At 45.3% G+C, this 23,292-nt stretch overlaps 1 protein-coding gene across 9 annotated transcripts in view; it reads right to left on the reverse strand.

The window, feature by feature from the left end:
• Positions 1-408: 408 nt before the first annotated feature.
• The window catches only part of CACNA1D (calcium voltage-gated channel subunit alpha1 D), a 355,589-nt gene continuing 332,705 nt past the window's right edge, over positions 409-23,292 (reverse strand). For 8 of the 9 annotated variants that reach the window (XM_043981543.1, XM_043981522.1, XM_043981527.1 and 5 more), the window contains 8 exons: positions 10,634-10,750; positions 9,531-9,898; positions 9,161-9,187; positions 7,727-7,876; positions 6,766-6,929; positions 4,168-4,289; positions 3,403-3,723; positions 409-2,573 (listed from right to left, as the gene is read on the reverse strand). In XM_043981543.1, the coding sequence (XP_043837478.1) occupies positions 2,280-2,573; positions 3,403-3,723; positions 4,168-4,289; positions 6,766-6,929; positions 7,727-7,876; positions 9,161-9,187; positions 9,531-9,898; positions 10,634-10,750 (1,563 nt within the window). In that variant the 3' untranslated portion in view covers positions 409-2,279. The remainder of the gene's footprint in view (positions 2,574-3,402; positions 3,724-4,167; positions 4,290-6,765; positions 6,930-7,726; positions 7,877-9,160; positions 9,188-9,530; positions 9,899-10,633; positions 10,751-23,292) is intronic. The other variant, XM_043981536.1, reaches the window with a different exon arrangement.

The raw sequence follows: 23,292 nt of genomic DNA on the forward strand, positions 1-23,292 counted from the left end.
GGTCCCTTTAAAACTGTCCAGTTTGTAGGGGATTAAGTCAGAGAACATGTCTACACCAGGAAACTCAAGAGTTGGGATGTGAATTTGCTGTAGCCTCATGCTATGACATCATGACACCAGATGATCAATGGAAAAAACCTAAAGATGCACTCACATGTGCCCCTATTTGGGTAAAAACAGGACAGGAGCTTGGAATGTCCCATCTCCAGTGAGACTTACTGAAAATGGCTGGAGGGGAGGACTTCCGCCTGTGATGCGCAAGGTGTCCCTCCCCACTAGCCCGCTCCCTTTACCCACCACCTCCAAAAGAACGTCACTCCTAACTTTATCTCTGATGAAAGCCATCAGTAAACTAGGCTCCCAGGTATAATAAAATTATTACACAGTTTTATTCCGAAGAATATTTTGCATTTTAATACAAAATTATGTAGGTCAAGAAATAGTCCTTTTACAAACCTTAAGGTATTTGCCTGGATTTGTCATAAGAATGATTCAAGAAGAGGTCCGTCAGGTCTCCATTACAAAGTGTCATTATGTACAAAAATGTCTGACTGGTTTTCTGTGTAGGATGTAAAAAAAAAGAGCTGAAATTGCTACCCACCCTTTGAGTGCAGGCACAACTGCTAAGGTAACTTGGCCGAGCATGCCATCACTTGTGAAGAAGAGAAGGAAGCCTTTGACAGTCCGAGTTTACCCACAATTGGCTCATAATCCAGCAATGGAGTTCCACTACAATGGAGTCCAAATTTCAGCCCTCATGCAATTGCATAAATAGAAACCCTTTCAAGAGAACTCCCAAACCAGTGAGAAGAGGGAGAGGGGACAGAATGCTAGTTCTACCCACCAGGACATGCTCAATGGCCAGGTCTCCACGTGCTCCCACCCTCTCCCATCGCTGGTTTCTGTTTACAAGCAGCATAACTGGTCCCTAGGGGACAAGGCTAGACATTGCATTTGCCTGTCTCATCATTTCTGTACCAGATATGCCAAAAGAGCCTCCGTGGTCAGCTGAAAGGACCAGGACCATAAACGCTACTGGGTCGACACAACTGGCTCAACCAACTTTAATAATTGCCATTGATCAGAAGGTTACCTAAGAAATGACAACCCACTGTGGATTAAAAGGGGTACAGTTTCCAATCAGATTGACCTTTCCCAAATCTAAGACTGCAAAGAGTCATTTGTGCATATCTTATTCAAAGAGAGATTCGTATCAACTCAAAATATTTTAGAAAATCTCATGGTGTCAAGTTTCTTTGAACTCAAAATTTTGCTTTCCAAAGAAATTCACATTGAAGCAAGAAGAGGTGGCTCGGTTTAAATACTCTCCTGTAGCTCTCTGCATCCCAAGGAAAAATACAGGTAAGTATTCTTCCATCTCAAGGATTCAGTGGAGAACCACAATAATTCGAATGCATGGATATTGCTGCAGCTCCATCATGGTACAATAATTACAAAATATAGACCATCTCTTTACAAATACAAATTATAGTATGTTACAAGTCATGTACAGGAAATCTCGAGGCTATATTTTTTAGACAAACAATGTCATCGAATGCTAAGTTTACCTGGTTGTGATTGCATTATTAAGAATGCAGTTATTCCAGTGTAGATTTGCCCTTAATGTGACAGTCAGAAAATAGACTATCTCAATGATATTTTCCTATGTAAACTGGTGTTACATAACAGAACTGGGGGTACTTTTTTCCCTTTTCGTACCTCTGATAGGTAGAGTCTGACATGATCTATTTTAGACGAGGGTTAAACAGAAATTAGGATACATTTTGGGGGAAAAGTAAAGGAGGGAGAGTTAAAATGGATCTGGGCAGGACACAGTGACTTGATATGTTAGAGTGATGACAAGAAAATGACACGGCCGGTTGTGGTTGCCGTCCCCTTTCATCCTTTCCCATTGTGTGTGTGAGAGGACACACAGTGGCACTGACAAATGCTTTTCACAAAAACTTTTCTCAAAGACAGGAATGTAGGTTGGAAGGACAGGCATGGTGTAATACTTAACTCCTTCCTCCTCTCCAAAAGGGCGGTTTGAACCGGCTTTGGCTCAGCGGGGCTGTTCCCCACAAGGGACACCAGCCTCTGTGACAGAGGCTTTCCCGAGCTGCACCAATCAGGGCAGACTCCCTAATAAGTTTATGGCTTCCTTGAAAGGTGCCTTCAGTTGGACCAGTCAGATTAGCTACTGACCACCCTGAGGCCCCTTTTCCTGGACCCTCTTCACCCACCCATTATTTACACTGCAGCAAGTTTCTCTCTAAACACTATAAGGTCGTGATGCATATCATCTCATCGGCCAAGTCCTCTTCATATCTTCCAGGGTCTGCTTCCTCATCGCTGTAACCGGGACCAAAGTCAGGAAATTCATCGTCTCGTCTGTTTAAAACGGGACACACGTCCCCGTTGGTCCCATTGCTCATGTTGCCATTCAGAAGGTTACTTGCTGCACTTTCCATCTCATCGATGGTCATGTCACAAGCATCTGCAATTTCATGTTTTGTAGCAGACACAAATTTGGGATCTCTGGCATAGCGACCTAAGCCTTCTGAGATCAGGACCTACAAAGCAAAGAATAAATGGGATTTTTGTGCATAAGGTAGGTGGCAAAACAGAAAGAGGTTTTAAGGAGAAAATCACAGGCTAATTTATTACATTAAAAAAGAAATGTACCAAGCAAAAATACACTTTTTAGATTTAGGAGAAAGCTCTAAGAATCTAAAATCGCAACACGACTTGAAAAAAACAACAACCGGGGCAGCTAGGTGGCGCAGTGGATAGAGCACTGGCCTTGGAGTCAGGAGTACCTGAGTTCAAATCCGGCCTCAGACACTTAACACTTACTAGCTGTGTGACCCTGGGCAAGTCACTTAACCCCAATTGCCTCACTAAAAAAAAAAAAAGAAAAAGAAAAAAACAACCAAAAACCCACTTACAAATGAGTCCATGAAAGACTGACTCTTCCTCAAGGATAAAGCTTCAAAGAGCTCCAAATGGCTTAATGAGACAATTCTTTTTGTTGTTGTTGTTGTTGTTGTTTTTGTTTTTGCAGGGTAGTGAGGGTTAAGTGACTTGCCCAGGGTCACACAGCTAGTAAGTGTCAAGTGTCTGAGGCTGGATCTGAACTCAGGTCCTCCTGAATCTAGGGCTGGTGCTTTATCCACTGCAACACCTAGCTGCCCCAAGACAATTCTCTACATAGCAATCGCCTCTGCATCCCAGAGGGCCAAGCAGAAAACTGACGCCCTCTGATGGGCACCAAGAGATAGTTGGTAAAAGAGCAAGGTTGTCACCCTGGCATTAACTAAGGCTGAGTATAGACCTCCCCCCAAATTTTCTGTACCAGACTCCTTGAACACTCCATGCTTTAAACAACCAGTTAGTACTCACAGCTTCTACCAAGCTATCAGCACTTCTCTGCTTGTCACTGTGCTTGTGCCTGAAGTCACTGGGGATGGTCAGACTGGCTGGCGTGAATGTCCGATAGGAGATGTCAGGGTCATCTGTGTACCAGGAGCTCCGGTGTAAAGAAGGCAGGCTTCCGTTCATCTGATCCAGGGAGTCTGACCGTTCTACTTGTATCAGGGGAGTATAGTAAGGAGTCCGGTCCTTGTATGGAGGGGTGGCTGGGGGAGTTGCCCATGACCGGCTCGAGTGACTTGGTGAGTATTTCTGAGCTTTACTAGAATCCAGGCCTGCAACTGCCATGATCTGAGGAAAGCAGGAAAGAGGGTGGGCAGCCTCAGGGCTCTTTGGTTCGCCCTTACTGTCACTGATGCAGAGGTACCCTTTGTTTGCTTTTCAATGACATGCAGTTATTTCATCCCTTACAGGGAGTCACAGTTTCACAGGAGGAACACAAATGAAAAGGAAATGGGGGAAATGAGGCTCAGTTACATTAAGAAACGAAGTGCTGGGATACCATGCTGACTCTGGGGGTGGGGGGGGGAAGCCCCAGCATTTCTAGCTGGCAGAGAAGATTCCAGGTGATCACTAAGAGCAAACATTCCCAGAAATTCTAGCACCACGGTTCAGTTCCCACCACTCACTGGACACCTTGGGCAGGGCCACAGAAGTAATGAGAGGAAGCCGTCGGGTGCCAGGGAGGCCCGCACCACATGCAGGGTCGAGTGAGTGCATGTGGGAGGGTCTTACCTGTTGCTGCATCAGGTGCAGGGGCAAAGCTGCACGATGGTGGAAGGAAGGAGACAGAGTGATCTCATCTTGACTGCTCTGCCTACGCAGGCACTCAAAGTTGAAGGACGACCTCCGATTTGCTAAGAAATAAGAAGAATATTTCACTCAGTCATGAAAAAAAGCTCAAGGGGTCACCTGCCTAACACTTCAATCGAAGCAGGCCCAAAGGAAATCACCGGCTGTAATGGTGATATATTCAAGAGGAACAAAATTGGTTTTAATCAAAACATAATAAAATGTTAAAGACATTATTAAATTGACATTTTGGACCAACAGAAGACTCATGAATGCTGGGTCCTGGGATCTCATGGCCTGAGATGAGTGTTTGCTCTAATGCTGTTTCTACTTCTCAGTTCCTCTCTCTTTCTCTTTTTTTACAAGAGGACTTGCACTACTGATGAAAGTGAGTGTGCCAGCTGCTGGCAAACCCTGAAGAGGACGCTCCCCTCAGCTCAGGGGAGGAGGAGATAGTCCTGGTAGGAACAGGTTGGGTCAAGGGCAATCTGGGAGCTCTAGGGAGATGTTGGTGATCCAAGGCTAGTTTATGCAGGGCAAAAGGAAGAAATTCCTTCCAACCAAGTGTTAAACAGCTGCCATCCCAGATAGTTTCAGCAAAAAAGTACAGTCCTAGTGACAGCACTCCTGCTCAAAATGCTCCATGGCTCCCCAGGGTCTGGAAGATAAAGTTCCATCTCCACTCAGCATTCATCCCACGTTCATCATCAGCCGGCTCCAATCTTTCTTCCCAGCTACTTCACCCCGTCCTCCACCATCCTTACTCAGCACTCCAAGCGGGGCTCACTACTTAGTATAACATTGTAATCTAGAGGGCAAAGAGCACTGGCTTTAAAGTCAGAGGACCTAGGTTCAAATTCTGCCTCTTGCCACTTACTGTCTGTGGAGCCTCAGACAAGTCGCTATGATCTCATTTGATCCTCAGAACTCTGTAAGGGAGGTACTATTGTACAACTAAGGAAACCGAGGCAGACCAGTAAAATGACTCGCTGAGGACCCCACATAGCTAGTCAGTTTCTCAGACTGGATTTGAAGTTGGGGCTTCTTGGCTCTGGGCCCCGAGGAAACAGCGCCAGGGGTGGGATTTAAACCCAGGTGGGCTGGCTCCGCAGTGAGCACTCTTTCTATACCCAGCCAATAACAAGGAGGGAAGGGGGAGGCCATTAAGCCTGGGGTTCTATAAAAAGTAAGTTAGTCAGTCAAAGAATCTTTCCTAAGTACCTGCCACGTGCCAGGCAATGTGCCAAGTGCTGGGGCTACAGGGAGAGGCACAAGACAGTCCCCGCCCTTGAAGAGCTTACAATCTAATGGGGAAGACAACAAGTCGACACAAACAAACAAGCTCCCCATAGGAGAGAGAGGAGAAGAGGGCTCAGGACAGATCCCTGAGCAACACCCAAGGTTATAAGGGGTGATCAGGAGGTGGATCCAGCCTCACGGTCCAGAACCTGGAAGGGGGCAGACAGCTGCTCTGGATCCCATGCGAGCTGGATGGCTGGGGCAGCTGACTTCAATGGGAGAAAGACTTGTACTTTGGGTCAGGAAACTCTCCTAACAATTGGAGCAGAGCCACAGTGGAACAGACAACTCTGGAGGAAGTGGGGTGGCCCTTGTCAAGGTCCTCACTTGTCTGGGTGTTGCAGGGGGTATTCCTGCCTAGACATGGCTTGGACCAGACAGGAACTGTGGCTCTGTGAGTCTCTCTGTGGCCACTGACCTTTGATCTTTCTACTCCCAGCAGTGAACCTATCCATGCCTGGATGCACTGATATTGGCCATACCCTTCTCTTTTCCCAAATGCTTCTCCTAACCAACAGGCAGTTGGGCCAGAAGGCCCTTCCACCTCTAAGGTTTGGAGGCTATAAGGGACTCATGGAGTTTGGGCTTTTGTTTCGAGGTTAGGATAGTGGGAGATGAGCATTCTGTTCTCATCTCAGGCTAAACAGAATTCTTGACTTAGTCCACGGGGATGCTTTATGGTATAGGAGGAGGGGTGCTGATCTTGGAGTCAGAAAACTTGGTCTTGAATTGAAACCCTCACTCTTCCTACTTGTTGACCCTGGCCCTCTCTTTTGACCTCTTCACAAAATCAGAGCTAAAAGCATCCCCTGAGAGGCTGGGGCAGCTGGCTCCAGGCAGGGGAGTAGCCAGCAACCTTGTTCACACTGAAGATGATGGGGGGGATCCTTAGTACTGAAGGGAGAGAAAACCTTGATGGATTCAGGGCAAAGACATGCAAGTAGGAAACAAGGAAAAAAGAGGTGAAAAAGAAACCAAAAAAGAAAGAGAAAGGAGAGGGAAGAAAAATGAGAAAAGAACCCACGTGGGAGTGTATAGAACTGACCTCCCTTGGCTTCACACTACTTTGGGGGCCCCTCTCTGATGCTGAACCACTCTTTGGTGGGTCATGGGCTCTGGGAAGAGAAGCTTTTCCAGTAGACTACAGAGGAGACACCCTCACAGCTTTAAGGGGCAGGGAGCCCATCCCCCTCTCCACAAATAAAAGCCCCTCAGATGCCCTAACCAAAGGTCTGGTCTCACATGTTGGGGTGGGAGGCAGCAGGCGTCTCCTGGGAGATCTCTTGGATTCATAGCAGATGGGCGAGTCCTCCTCCTCCAAGAAGCTGTGTGGGTGATGGTAACCCCGTGGCCTCTCAAAGTCAGAGCTGTTGGCTGGGCATCTGTTGTAGAAGTCATAGGTTTGCCTGGGTGTGAAAAACATGGAGAGAGAGAACAAATGAGGACTGCTCAGGACTGGCCACCGACCCTGCCCTGCAGGACTGGCCCTCTCTGACATCGGCTCCTCAGAAGGGTCCAATAAAGCCATCCTCAGAGCAGCAGAGGCTTCTTGGGCCCTCTCCAGATTTCTTCTACATGGCATGTTTTGGGGGGAATGCTAAGAAGAGCCCCACTTTCCCAGAAAATTCAGGTACCGGAAATGGCCACTGCATCCTCATCCCTGTTTCCTGGTAACACCCACTGTCCCCTGGCCCCCATGAATGGTCTGTGACTAAGCACACAATTCATGTTTCCTGCTCACGTTCTGTTTGGGGGGAATGCCACTTTATGAAACAAAGGTGAAGTAGGCAAGAGACTGGCTGAGGGCTTGGGCATGTCATTGCTCCAGATGTGAGCATTTTCCAGCTCCTTTTCTACCCCTTTCTGATAATTCCCATCCCCTATGCCCAAGCTTCAGAAGTCTTCCCACCCCTCTATGTGAGTTTCCTGGACTCAGGGCTGCCAGGCTGACACTGTCCAAGCAGTGGGTTACTTTTCCCTGCTCTTAAAAGAATCCATGGAGTTCGAAGAGTTGCCTCCCATTCATTGCCCAGGCTTGGGCTTGGCTGTAGGGAAGCTGGGAGAACAGAGGCTGCCAGCAGATGCCATGATCCCCTTAGCCTGGAGAGGTGGGAAATGAGAGGGAAAGGAAGAGGAGGCTCAGGACCCCTGCGACTCTTATTCTGGAAGACCTCATCTGAGTCAAGGGTGGAAATGACCTCACCTGCTACCCACCAGCATACAATCGTCCTCATAGTACTCATCGCCACTGAAATACTCCTGCTCCCCCAAGCAGTGGTCATCCCTGAAGTAGTCATACCCCTCAGAGTCTTCCCGGCAAATAGTAGGGAGCTGCCCATCACCAGAGTCAGACCTACAGCCAGGAAAAAGGTTTTTCCCACATCAGCATGGTGGAGGAGCCTGGGAACTTGTTCAACAAACACATGCATAAGAAGTGTGTCAATCAATCCACTGTGTTACTAGCTCCTCTCTCCTCTCACCACCCACCTATCCCTCTACCCCCTGCTCCTGCCAAAGGGTGAGTCTATTTCTCTACACTCTAAGCCACCTAGACAAGAGCCATCAGAGCCAGAGGCTTTTCTTGGGGCATCCTGCAAATTCAGCTCAATAAGATGGGAAGGACAGAAGGAAGCACACATGTTCATGGAGGTGAGGGGCCTCAGTAAAAGTAAATGTTGAGGGTTCTTTGGTCTTTGTCCCATTTCCTTATCTCCCTCTCTTTCCACACAGTAGCCTTGGGCTGCCACAGAATCTAAGTTCAAAAACTGTATTCTCTGCCTGGTTAGCGAGATGACCCTGCAGTGCATAGAGCACCAGGCCTGGATTCGGGAAGACCAAGGCTCAACTGCAGCCTTAGACACTCACTAGCTGTGTGACCCTGGGCCAGTCACTTAACCCTGTTAAATGAGCTGGAGTAGGAAAGGTATACAACTCCAGTGTCTTTGCCAAGAACCCTCCTCCCCCAAAGGGATCACAAGAGCTGACCATGATTGAAAATGATGAAATAACAGTGATGCGGGACTGCTTAGATAAGCCAGATCTAAGGGGACAAACTGAACCAGAAAGATCCACACCACAAACATCTCACAGTATTCACACACTGGTCACATTCAACCAGGAGATCAAAACTTCCACCTGGTGCTTTTCCTGCCTGTATCAATGCAATGCTGATAGCTCAAGGGGACCGATGTCTTCAACCCCACCCAATTTAGGCAAGTGATGTCTGACCTTGGAAGTCTGGTGCCCAAATTCTGATCCAAATGGTCTAAGGACTCCCTTCATTTTGTTCACACTAGAGGAGAAGTTTCTCCTCATCCCTAAGTCCTTATTTTTGAGCTACCTGGATGATGTGTGGAATGGAGAGCTCTGGCTTTCCCAGAAAACCCCTGTCACCTAAGCATTGGGCTGGGCACACAGTCTGTAACCTGAGGCAGATTTGGGTCTTGGAGTACCCTCCCTTTTTTTTTTAAAGGCAGCCAATAATTCCACACTTCACTATCTAAAGTCCTGAGTTACAAAAAAACCTTCTTGGTAATTGGTTTAAAGGAATTTTTCCTGTTTCAGCATTAAAATAACCCAGTTTTAACACTCAGACATCACAGCAATTAACACACATTTTGGGGAATTGGGAACATACCTAATGTAAGTTTCGTAATAGCGGGTTCTATCCAGGAAAGGCATAAAATATGGAGGGGAAAACAGTATAATCAGATAAAAGTAAATAGTTCCAACAAAGGTTAACACAACTGGGGCAGGTGGAGAGTTCTTTAAGGGAAACTACGGGAGGTCACATAATGGAAGCTCTCTTTTTCTACTAAGCCTCAGAATACTTACACCTTCCTAGGAAGGAGTCCCCATTTTGTTTGTAATGCTTCTCAACCCTAAATAGGAATTTGCAACAGAAGGTGGGAAAAGAGAGAAAGAGGGAAGACTAGGGCCACTCAATTAGATGGGACGTGCTACAGGTGGGAGGCTAGGCTACCAAACGCAAAGACACCAAAGGTTACCTTGTGATACTTGACCTTCTTTGAGGCGCATGCTCATGCTTGTGGTGTGAATGATACCCATTTTCAGACACATGCTCAAGGTTTCCAATGCTGGGGTGCTTCCCGTTAGCAACTTTGGACATATTGGCATTATTGAGATTGGCATTTGTTGAGTTGGGAACTTGCTTTCCTATGGAATTATGGTTATGATGGTTAGGATACACCGAATTTCCTGCTGGAGGAAACATTGGGTTCTCAGTATCGCTTGCAGATGGAATTGAAGGCCTTTGGACATGCAGGGGACGGTGGGTGGTATTTGTCTGCTGAAGGGAATCTCTCCTATCACTAGTGACATGATTGACATGGTTTCCAAACAAGGCACCATTTCTCTGCAAAATAATGGGAGACAATACCAGGTAATTTAACACAGCATTTGGCGCAGGCAGGCTAGCCACGTTAGGTTTTTTTTTTTCTTTTTTACATGAAAAAATATTCTACTAAAATTCTACAGGATCCCTGTAATGAACAAAAAACTGTGAGTGTCTGAAAAATCCATGTGAATGTGCCAGCAGGGTGGATGTCCTTCCCCCGGACAAGTGTGAGGACGCCAGTGCTCAGAGATGGGAAGCAGGGCCACTCCCTGGCAATGCAGGCTGCCCTAGAGAAGCCCATCCCTAACCCAGAGAGTGTCACACCCATCTCAGGCAGATGGCAACCTTTGGGGAGTGGGCAATGGACAGAAGCTCTAGGCTATGAACCAGGCAGAGACTGGTCATGTCGTGCATGGTGCGGGATGGCAGGGATGCAGTGACAAAGGGAGCTGGTCACATACAGGACATGTGGAGGCCAAAGGGGAGCTACTCCAGCTGCTTTTGAGGTAGATGAGAGGAGAATGGAGCTGGTGGGGCCAAGGCAGGGATGGTCATGGAAGGACTGTGTGTGGAGTTCTCTGCCTGAACCTATGTGTTTGTGCCTCTGCACTTATGTGTGTCACAACTGGTCTGAATTTTCACAGGCTTGTACTGTAGCCCACAATGAAGTCCTAGAAGCACGACTTTGAGAGCTGGAAGTCCTGCTCCAAAATTTCCAAACGGACAGTATAGAGCTGTGTTTTGAATAATTACTTTGAATACATCTTCTTCTTCCTCATGTTTTTTTTCTTCAGGTTCATCATCTTGCAAATCACATGATATAGCGCGACGGATTTCTGGCCCAATATCATGAAGAGTCCTTAATCCCGCCTAGATCAAGGAGAACAGCAGAAGAAGTTAGACAGCCCCCTCCCCCTGGCTCAGGCTGGTGACTTGGGGTGACTAAAGTTTGGGTGTGGATGGCATTCTTTTCAAAGCCCAAAGATGGACAGCTGCCTTCATCAATCAATGGATGGCTCACAGGTTTGCCACCCTCAAGAGCCATTGCTTACGCTTGGTGCTGCCCGTCCCTCAGAAGGAAAGAAGGACCCTACAGCTTGGCCATCTCCCCAGCATCTATGCAATCCAAGGACAATGCCCTCACTAATCTAAGGAACCTGATGGGCTAAGAAGAGAGAAAGAAACCAGTCAGCAAGCTGGCGTTGGGGTCCACAGCTGCTGCAAGGTCTTTTCAGTAGGTATAAATGAAGGGAGAGGGCCACATGTTGAACAGGAACCAATTAGGACACTTGGGATGCTAAAACTGGATCTCTTGGCTTACTATTCTGACTAGAAAATACCAAGACTGGACTTCAGCTTCATCAAGGCCCCAGCAAACTAACTGAATGTGGTTCGAGATGAGTGGTATTGTTACACAATAAAAAAGACCAGTTTTGGAGTCGGGAAAACCTAGATTGAAGTAAGACACCAATCTCTCAGTGACCCAGGCAGCCACTAGACAATCTGAAGGAATTTCCCACATGGTGAGCTCCTTACACTTATGAAATCCCAATTCAGAACCAGAAAAGAAATCAAAGGTCCAAGCAGTAATGGTTTTCCTATGTCCCACTTCTTCTGTCACTCATCAGGGCATACACAGGTAGTTCCCACAAACTCTGGCCTCTGATTCTACTTAGAAAGATGCCAGGTGACCCAAATCCTGAACCTTTGTGGGAGGCCTAAGAAACCTTCTGCTATTCACCATTGTCAGATTTCAAATAGAAGGGCTGCTGTCTTATTCTCTATTAAGAGGGGCTAAGTGAGGAAATGCAGCCTGTGGCAATGAACCAAATGGAAACATTTCAACCCCAAGTACAGGGGCATATTTAGGGACTTTACTTGATAGCTCACATTTCCCCCTTAGGAACACTAATGCCCAGGCATAGAAGAGATGGTTCTTACTTGTCCCCACTCCGGAGACATTCTGATGCTTTGGGTCTTTACCCACTCCCTGGTTATCATTCAACTGCCTAGCAGTCTGTCGGCCACATGCCAGGGATTTGTAGAACTTTCTACAAATGAAGTTTGGTGTACAGCACTTTGAGTCTGCATTGAATGCTTGGAGAATCAGAATAGTTCGCAAGTGAAAATTAGGCCACATGGCAAATCTTCAGGGAAGAAAGTCACTTCAATCATTGCATGAAACTGAGCTATGTAGTGTAGTCATAATGAGACTGAGACACAGAGAATATGCTGGTCATGCAAGGGCATTATAAGGTAAGACGACAACCAATAAGGAGGGTACTGGGATGCTGCCCGGGGAGTTACTGCAGCCCCCTCTTATTCCCTGCCTTGGCACCAAAGGGTAACTTTTGTTTTTTAATCTGAAGTTGTAGGGCAGCTATGTGCCTCAGTGGATATAGCACCAGCCCTGGATTCAGGAGTACCTGAGTTCAAATCCGGCCTCAGACACTTGACACTTACGAGCTGTGTGACCCTGGGCAAGTCACTTAACCCCCACTGCCCCACAAAAAAAATGTAAAGTTGTAGGAACTTGCTGATGGATTTTTAGTGAAGCAGTTTATCCCCAAAGGATGTGAGGTCTCCAACAAAACCTCAGTTCATCAGAACTGTTCTTGGAAGGAGGACCACAAATTCTTTTCATCTTAGGAAGTGACTAACAGAAAGAATTGCTATGAATTAAAGCCTTAAGGCTCTGAGCATTAAATATTCTGGTCTGGACAAGGAAAAATGAGCTAAAATCTCACGTCAAAATGACAGTGTTTTTCCTGGGCCCAGCTTCTAACTGTCAGTACACTTTGATCCCTGGTAGATATGCTGATGATAGCAGAGATGGCATGTCTGGGGTCATAAAGTCATTTGACTACCAGCTTCATAATACCTTCTTTGCATACAGAAAGGTAAGGCAGTCAAATCTTGTGATAAAATAATCATGTTCTTATACAAGAGGGCTGAAGGCATAGTAGACAAAGGATATTAACCAGTCCAAAACACTCTAAAATTCAATTTGGAATCTTTTAGGGGGCATCTGTTTACCAAAAATAACGGAAAGGAAGTGTTTGAAAGGTTTGTGTTCTGCATCAAATGAAGGAATAAAGGGTTGATATTCAGTGGGACAGACACAGAAGCCTGTGCAAAGTTGGGACAGACACCTGTTCTTGTGTCTCCAAGGTATAAACACATGTTGCAATTAACCGGCCCAATTTGCTTCGGTGAATTATGAATGCCCTTCTGCAGAACACAATGAGATGGCTTAGTAATTCCCTTCAAATTTCCTCAAGATGAAAAAATAACAGATAACTCCATTGGCTATAATTCAACTCATTGCACTAAGTTAGAAAATAAGAGAAATAGAAAACTATTTATTTGAACAAATTTTTGACATTGTCCTATGCTGGTTGGTTTAGCATTTCACTGAAACACACAGATTAACAACATAATTGCAGAAGAAAATCAAGACTGTCTCCAATTGTCTGCCTCCCCCCGCCCCCCATTCAACAATACACAAGGTTATGAGTCAATTGACATGTTGATGCAATGCGGTTGTGTTTCATGAGCTGGGACAGGCCCTACAGTTGGTTCAGGACAACACAAATCATGAGTAACGTTGGGTGGGGGACAGAGACATCACCTTCAAAGACAAATAACAATACAGTCTTTGCTGAGGAGACATTAAGATGGAAAAAAGGAATCTCCCTAACTGAGAAACAACAACAACAACAACAACAACAACAACAATCTAGAAAACATTATCACACCAGTTTTCCCCAAAAGGAATAAAATAGACTTCTTGAGATAGTGGCATTCCTTCACAATTTGAAAAGTGTCATATGTAGGAATGGAGGAACACACTAAAGGGGACAATGGCTCTGTCCCCAAATGTGAACTGAAATAAAGCCTAAATACCGCCCCCTGAATTTATTACATATGATAAAAAGTTCTGGGAGAATTTCATATCAGTCAGAGTAAATGGCTTAGGCTGTTCCCCAAATTCCCAACAACTTCTAACTCCAGGAAATACAGAATACTGCCTGAAATAATGTGTGAAAATTGCTCTCTTTCTATGTCTAACCCAAAAAAGGATCACTTTTCTTGAAAATAAAAGCTTTGCAACCCGCATAATGATCTTATTTTCCCATCTTTTATACATCTAATGGCAAAATATCATTGCAATAGAAAGGTTTTCAATCTTATTAGCCATTAACCCTGCATAATTAAGTGTAATTAAAAACATTTCATTAACATTAGTCATATGACTTTAAAGAAACATACAGTTGCTATAAAATATTCTACGTAAAAAGACAATAGTGACTTAGTTTGAACATGTCCAATCCTATAAAATTGTAAACAGTTTAAAGCTCATGGTTTTTTTTTTAAAACACTAGATGTTCCATTAAATATTTAACAAATTATTTTTAAAAGGAGAAAAACAAAGAAAAAACCAACACTTCTAGATTCCACTTACTAGAAATGTGGGAAACCTTCCCCCCCCACTCAGTGTCTAAGAGACAACTAAACGAGGACGTCACTACCCCTCTGTAGGCAATGGCACAGAACAATGATTTTGTCCATCAAACATGAACATTTGCTTATCTCCTGGTTAGCTTTTTTTGCTGACCTGTGTACTTTGAATAGTGAAACTATACCATGGGAAACTATTGACACTATCAAAGACGTGTGCATTTGGTCACGTACGCGGCCATTAAAAATCATGCAAAAGTGATTTAAAAAGAAGCATCAGGATGAACCTATGCCATAGCAGTGACCATGAGATGCAGAGATTCCGGCCTTGGCTGTACAGCCCATGGGCTCACTGCTGAGGCCTCCAGGGAAGAGCACATTGGTATCTGACAAAGCCACAGTTCTTATGTGGCATATTTATCCTTCAGTGGGTTTCTGCCATGTCCACTTTATGGTCAGCGCAGTCAAAAGGAGGAATTTGAAACTAAACTACTGTCAAATAAACCAGCTCATCTGAGAGTCATTGAGTCCCTTTTCCTTTCCCCATGAAGAATCTGGGGACATGCCCTACATTTTGCAAATGTTTTTTTCTTCCAGGGAAGATGTGATTGTGATTTCATTCATTTACTTATTTCATACAGAATGAGCAGGGATGGAGCTCCTCCCCATTAATCATCAATATTAATCCCCTCGCTAAGTGCAAAGTTAGCTCAAATGCCAAGACTAAATTAAGTTATTCTTCCAGTTCTCTGGGTGGGGCTCAGCTGTATAAATCGAGCAATATTTTATCATTCTAGATGGGAAGACAAGGGAGCTGCCTGAAAGTGGGGGGCTTTCTTTCCTTTCTCAGATTCTCCAACAGCAAATCAATCTGTGTTGGAAGAATGTAATTCTTCGTTGTAATTTGTGATGCTAGACTCACAAAGGGACTTATTAATTTCTTGATAGTCTGTGGTGATGCCTTCAAAATGCATGCTGAGCAGTATTTTGGAGTTTATTCTTGGTGTCCCAGCAGATCAAAGCTAACTTTAATAATAAAGAAAGGCAAGATGCCAGGTACCATGGTGGGGGGGGGCAATCATTACTCACTCTCATAGAAATCTGGACCATTTAACTTTTCAAAATGTTTTTTTTTTTATGAAAACATCAACTCGCTGGATCTTTATGACAACCCTGCAATGTCAAGTGGGCCTATTTTTCATTTGAGGAAACTGAGGCATAAGGAAGTTAAAGGATTGACCTAAATTGGTAAGTGTCAAAGCTAGGATTCTAGGTGTTTGAATGGTTAGTTCTATGCTCTTTCCATTATGTTTTCATCATGTTGCTGCCTTCATCTCCCATAACCCAGGACAGGGACATATTATAAGAATCATCTGAGAAATAACTTTTGTATAGGAGGAGAAAATCAGAAAAAAAAAGCTCATTCATTGGATCCTCCTAACTTGGACTTCATTAACCTTTCAACAGGATTTTGAATGAATCTTACGGGAAAGAGAAAAAATGTATCCAAGGAAAGATAAACATGGTCATGTAGAGCATTGAGACTTGCTCTCCAGCTAAATGATGTGGGTTCTGGCCAGACCCAAGGCAAGGCATTTGTGCAAACCGGGCAAGGTTTAAAAAGGAGGCCCTTGGTGTTGGCCTGACTCCTGTAGGTTCTGAGTCTTGATAGTAAAGGAGGAGAATTCATAGAGTCATGGAGATTCTGAGCTGGAAGGGGCATCAGTAAGCCATGGAGTCCAAACCACACTTAAAAACCCGACTCCTTATGAAACAAACACTTCTATGCCACAGTGTACAATTGCTGTCACTGAAATAGGGGCATTCATACACAGTCCTATTGAAAGCTGCGCCAGGATGTGACCTCTGAAGGGTTCTCGTACAGGCGGTCCCAGAGTGCTACTGCTGCCATGAATCTATCTAAGTCATGAGGCCAGAATTATGTGTCAGGACTGATGAAATGTGCTCGGTAAGTAAAAACATCATCACAAAGGATAAAAACAGGGAATAACAGGATCATTTATTTTTTTTTTTTTTTGCACTAGTGGAATAGGCCTCCCTTTCAACACATTTTGAACGTCACTGCTGGCTTCAATGACAAGAGGCTGTTTGCCCTGTCCCAGGAGCAATATGAAGCATACGACAAGAGCAGTACCCAGTTAAACTGGGTAATTAGAAGCCATCTGATATTTGCCATTGTTCAGAGACCCACTGGGTGCTTCTTGACCATTGACCACATTCTCAAACCATGGACATAAGCACCCTCATACTAAAGGAGAATTTCTTAGCTCAAGCCAACTTTTCTGCACAGGTTGTACAGGAGGATGCCAACAACTAAGGCCCAGTGGCACCAACATTTCTGCTTCTAAACTAACACTGAGCTTCCTCCATGCACATGTCCCTCCAAGCCAAGGTCACCATTCACATCTGGCTGTCTCTTAGACACTGGCCTTGGCTCCTGAGTGTAGCTGAAGCTGTTCCCTAGAACACAAGATTCAAATGGAACAAGAATTCTCTGGGTGTTTCCTTTGAACAATCCTCTAAGTCTCATCTAGATGGTTGCCATTCTTTGCATGTGTTAATTAAATTTATTTATTGACTTGGAAGGACTATGAAAAACAAGCTATGCACAGAATATTACACAGTTCTAAGCACTTTCTCTGCAGGCTCAGACGAGTCTGGACTACCCCCGACTTGGATCAGATAAGACAAAGTCAATGCTAGCTCTCTGAGACTGAGGCAAGGAGAGACCTTGGTTGCTCAGAGAGTAATGTTTCTGTGAAATTCACCTGGTGAGGGTGAATACACAGAGTGGTCTACAACTGACATGTGTGGCTTGTTAAGGCACCAAATACCCAACAGGGGTGTGCCAGGAAAAGGAGAAAGTGTTTTTGTCATTCTGATGGAGGAATATCAGGACAACGACACTCACGAGCTTCTCTGCTTTACCAAATAAGGTGCCTGTGAAGGTGCCACAGCTGCTTTCCAAGTCTACTAAATCTCCTGGCAGAACTGCAGATCTACCCCAAACATGTCAAGGCTAAGATACCAAAACACAATCTGTAGCCTTGCCCGTCTCTTCAGTTATGCCACCAGACCCCAAGTTTAGGGGAGGAGGATGCCAAATGAAGCCAGTTCTATTTTAGGGTCTCAGGCTGAATGTATGGGAGTCACCAGCAGTTGTCTTAACCCTGGGATGAGAATGAGAAGGCTAAACTTAATTCGGGTAACAGCCACATGAGTACTGAGGTCAGTGCGAAAACATTCTACTCCACCCTCCTCTTTTCTAGGCATTAGCATCTGCTAATTCTCAGAAGACTGAGCAGGCCTGGGGTGAGGATAGGCGGAGGGAACCATCGAAGGCTCAATCCAAGGCTTCTTCCCCTGCAGTAAGTGGCCGCTCTCCTCGTCCCACCTACTGCCTGCTTAGCCCTTAGAGGGATCTCCCCTCCAAGTTCACTATCCTTCTGAGTAATGGAACTTCGAGGAAGCCCAGACCCCTCCGGGCAGGATCAACCTCAATCTCCCCTGCCCCAAGTCCATACTCAAGATCCTACTGCAACAAGCACCCGGCCATGCTTATCAGATGGGGAACAAGAGGTCTGAGAGGGCTTCTTTCTCTCCAGCTTTTGAGAAACAAAGTTACATGACACCAGCATCTGACCTGCACTCCCCAGTCTTATCGTTGGATGCCAGGCCCATCCATGGAGCTGTACCGCCGAATCTGCTCATTATTTCAAAGACCGAATGACCCTGGGACTCCCTAACACTGTGTTTACTTCTCTGTTTTGTCTGTTGGAGAGGTGCCGAGCTTGACAGCCAAGCACCTCTGTGTTAAGTAGAATCTAGGAATCTTAGAAATGGAAAAAGCACCTTTGTGGTGGCCCTCTGCCAGCATCTTTATGTCTCCTGGCTAATTCCTATCCCTACAAAGGGGAGATTTCCCTTACTTCATGGATGACAATGGTTTGGGACAGAAAAAGGACTTAAATAAAAACAAAGATTTCTCCAAGTTCTGGTAGTAAACAGGCATACGTTATTATTCATCTATTCTTAATAATAAGCATTTACACTTTCAAAGTGCGTTACAGTCAGTTAGCTATTCCTCACAACACCCCTGTGAGGTAGGTCAATATTATTATCCCCATTTTATAGATGGGAAAAACTGAGGCACAGAGAGGTTAAATGTCTTGCCCAACGTCAAGCAACAAATGAGTGCTAGAGCTGGGACTAGAACCCAGGTTTCTTGACTCCCCAATATCCTTGAACCTAGTCCACATGCCCCAAAGAGGCATCTACCAAAGTGGCTGAGCCTGGACGAGAAATGAACAATGCTAGATGGCGTTTACGTGTTATGACATTTCCTACGGAAACATTAGGATGAAACCTGAGGTGTCGCCATTCTCTTTGTGGCGTGTGTGTTTGTGGGTACGACTTAGGTGCATCTGTGTTTCCTTCCCTTCAGTAGTCCCACTGGGGGCTGTGCTGAATGACAGCACAGGAGGATCCCAGATGAAAGGTAGATCGTGGCAAAGAAGTCTACAAAAATAGCTTTGTCAGCTCAGACCAGGGCGGCCCGCCAGTCCTCAGGAGTTCAAGCAAACTAGGCATGAAAGACTGGAGAATGTAGTCATCTGCCCATCCAAAGCAGACACATGTTGGGTTGTGTGTGTGTGCGTGTGTGTGTGTGTGTATGTGCATGTGTGTGTGTCTGTGTGTATATGCATGTGTCTGTGTGTAGTGTGTGTGTGTGTGTGTGTGTGTGTGTGTGTGTGTGCATGTATGTCTCTCCCTCCTTCTCCTTATTGGCCAACTAGCTTCTGACATTGTGTTCATTTTTCCTCGGGCCAGCTGTCCACCCCCTGCCCCTTTTTCTCTTCTCTCCCTGGGTTTCTGCTCTGAAGGGCAAAGCTATTGAGCCTTGCATATTTCCTTCCTCCTTTTTTTTTAAGGAGTAGCCATGTGCATTCCCGGTGGCCGTGGCTCCCACAGACAGATGCTGCAGCACCGTTTCCCACCTCCCGGATGAGTGGTTTTCTTGGAAGGGATCAGACTGTGGATGTGGGTGTTTTTTTTCCTGCGCTTCTCCTGAAATGCCGTTTCAGTAGAAAGAAGCCCGCTTGAGCCTTCTCCCTTTCAAGGCCTTAGCCACAAATGCCTTCCGGCTAACGAGTGTGATGATGTAGCTCAGGCAGAAAACTCTAAAGCATCCGTTCAAGCATCTGAAACAAACGAATCAGCCAGTGAAATCTCATCTTTAGTATTGTTCTCCTCTTAGAGGGAAAATGACTGCTTTGTCTTTGGACGGGACCATGCTTTAAAAAAAAGAAAAGAAAGACCCCTACGTTGGAGTGCTATGATGACTAGACAGGAACGGGCAGCTGGGTGCCATGGGGGTCCCATTTCCTGTCTGTCCTGAGCAAATGTGCCTCCTTCGGGAGACATGATCAGGGTCTTCTGCTAGAGAGGCCTTTCAGGGAGAGGCACTGGCTTCTTAGGATGTCACAGGTCCCCTCTGTCTGCCTAGCTGGCCGAGATTCCATCACACAATCTACTGTGTACAGGCAGCAGGAAGGGGCTCCAGATGCAACCTAACTCCAAAACAACACCCCAGTGGGGGTTCTGTCCTTAAGACAGCCTTTCTACTGCCTTGTGTGGGCAAGGGACAAGACAGTGTCCTCAGATCCTGTGAGACAGCACATCTTCTGCAGAAAGGAAATTCTTGGACGATGTAGGAAAATGCAATAATAACAAAAAACCCCAAAACAAAAACTCCAACCCCAAAAACTTTACAAAAATCAAACAAAAAATTTCAGGCTGTGATAAATCTGCATTCCACCCTCCTCTTTTCTCATTCATGATTTATTAAATTAATTCGCATCTGGATATTGCATTCATGTTCTTGTATGGAAGGTCTGATGAGGAGTAAAAATAACACCACTGATGCTGTGAAATGGACTGGACGCAGCTGAAGCAACAGCCAAGGGTCTTGACTGATGAGCTTACTTTACTGGCTCCCCGAGGAGCCCTGTGGATCACAAATGCAGCAGCGATGGAAGCCAGGCAAAAGCAGAAGAAGACTGGATGGCAAGTGGGAGGTGAGGACAGAACAAAGGCCCGACTCCTCCTCTCCCTCTCTCTCCTTCTTGGTCCCAGGGACTTGAGAAAGGGGTGTTATTGATGATAATGATGGTGGTGGTGGTAAGGAAGATGAAAAACAATGGAAACTATACACTCATCCAGGTTCACAGAGGATGCTGAGAGGCGCTGCTTCTACCCCCATGATGATACAGGAGGAGGAGGAAATAGGGCAATGGGTCTGGGCCAGGAGAAAGGGATGGATGCATCTGGGCTAAAACTTTGTTGTGCGGCTCCCCCCCAGGAATCAGCTAGCACAGATTTGAGAACTCTCCTGGAATAAGACTGAAACATTGGCAGACCAACCACACCCGTCGTGGATGTCTGCTGGGTTCACATCCACATGCCCACACACCTATAAGCATCCACAGACACCTGGGGCACACTGCCCCTCCCCCAGCACTACGCCAGCCGCACACGCACTCACTCTCTGGACATCACCTCTTTCCAGTGACCGCTTCCCACCACATTTCACCTGCTCTCTTCCTGGATGCTTGACTCCGAGCACCACATTGTTGCTCCCATCTTGATTCTACCATGTTCCCTAACACCCACAACGTGACCTCATAGTCCATCAAGTAATGGTAAAAAAATACTAATTCATGCTAATTCGATTCTAAATAACAAACAAAATTTAAAGTCATTCCTAGAGCAGGGGAGGCCAAAAGTAGAATATGATTTGTCAGTATGCTTTCTGGTTTTTTTATAAGCCAAAACAAATTTTCATCATTTATTTAGATCATGATCACAACTGATTTTTGTGGCCTGTGGACACAACATAAATCATAGGCACATCCTTTTCTTTCTAATGGAATCATTTTAATGAATAGCAAACAGTTCTTTTCTATAACCTGCAAAGTATAAAATAGGCAAGGGAAAAATGTCTTACTTGCTAAATAGGTGTGGAAATGTCTTTGCCCTATACCCTCTCATCTAGTGCTAACTCCATGTGCTGTCCAGACTCAGGAAGCCTGGTGGCAGAAGCCTGGAGTAAGCTGAGCCAGTGTCGTCTTTTCAGTTTTGAAAAACTAGAATGAGCTCATCTGGATCAGTAGGAAGTCTTACTGGACTTCATCCAAGGTGTCAACCCCCATGGCATCGGCCACATTATCCACAGAAAACAAGACAGATGATCATGACAGAGAGAGTATTGACACCAGCTTCGGAGGTTGTTCAGAGAGGCAGGGTGGAGTGGGGGTGGGGTCCAACAGGGTAGGTCGATCCCTCTTCTGACACTAGCCATATGACCACGAACAAGTCAGTTAAATTCTTGGCCTCTGGTCCAATTCAACAAACATTTATTGATTGCCTACCACATAAAAGGCACTGAGCTGGGGAGTGAGGCTACAAAGATGGAACCAAAAATAGTCCTTGTCACCAGAGAGTTTGCATTCTCTTTAGGGGGTACCTCATGTAAAATGGAAGTTTATTTAGGATAATCTGAGGAGAGATTAAGCAGATCAAGAAAGGCTGCCCATTGGAACTGACATGCAACCTTCTCTGAAGGAAGCAAAGGCTTCTACAAGGCAGAGGTGAGGAAAGAGTGGATGCTAGCTAAGGAGGCAGGAGAGGCAGGACCAAGTCTGGAGAACAGGAAGGAAGCCAGTTCAGTGAAGGGGTGATTAACAGGCAACAATTTGGAACGAGGAGCCAGACTAGAAAGGTCTTTAAATGCCAAGCCGAGGAGTATTTCAGTTAGAGACAATAGCTGAGGGTTCCTGAGCAGACAGGGAACACACCTTGAGATTATGCTTTAAGAATATTGCTTGGCAAAAGAGTCATGGTGGCAAATGGTCTCCACATCCAGAAAGAGAACTATGGAGTCTGGATGCAGATCGAAGCAGACGATGCTCACTTTTGTTGCTGCGGGGGTTTGTTTGTTTCTTCTTTCTCATGGCTTTCCCCTTTGTTCTGATTCTTCTTTTACAGCATGACAAATGTGGAAATACTTTTTAAATGATTGTATCATATAATCTATATTCCATTGCTTGCTGTCTGGTGGAGGGGTGAGGAAAGGGGGGAAGGAGAAAAATTTGTTTTGTTTTTTGTTCTTGTTTTTTGCAGGGCAATGAAGGTTAAGTGACTTGCCCAGGGTGACACAGCTAGAGTCAAGTATATGAGGCTAGATTTGAACTCAGGTTCCCCTGAATCCAAGGCCAGTGCTTTATCCACTGCACCACCTAATTGCTCTCAGGAAGAAAAGTTTGGAACTCAAAATCTTATAAAAATGAATGTTGAAAATTATCTCTCTATATAATTGGAAAAATAACATAAAATAGTATGAGAAAAAAAGAATATTGCTTGGACAGCTATGGGGGAAATGGATTGGAAGGAAGAGAGGCTGGAAGCTAGGAGTTCAATGAGGCGGAAGGTAAGTGAGGCTCTGAACTGGAGTGGCTGTGAAAGATGCCATGAAGGGAGAATCCACCAGACTTGACACCTCTTTGGTTAGGAGAACAAGGGGAAAGGAAGAGTCAAGGGAGACTCTAAGGCTAATAACCTGAATGGGTAGAACAATGGTAGTGCCCTCACTAAAAATCAGATTTGGAGGAGAGGTGTATTGCGTGTGTGCATGTGTGCGTGTGTGCACGCGTGCGTGCACACACGCACACACATAATGAGTTTTGTTTTGAACAAGCTGAGTTTGAGATTCAAAAAGAACATCTAAGTAGAGGTATCCAATAGGCATCTGAGAGTATGGTGCTTAGGAGAAAGAGTAGGGTTAGCTTAGTTAATACAAGAACCATATCTGCAGAGAAATGATCACTGAATACAGAAGAGCTCATTCTATCTTCAAGAAAGGGTATTGCAAG

This window comes from Dromiciops gliroides, chromosome 1, assembly GCF_019393635.1.
Source record: "Dromiciops gliroides isolate mDroGli1 chromosome 1, mDroGli1.pri, whole genome shotgun sequence".
Taxonomy (NCBI): domain Eukaryota; kingdom Metazoa; phylum Chordata; class Mammalia; order Microbiotheria; family Microbiotheriidae; genus Dromiciops; species Dromiciops gliroides.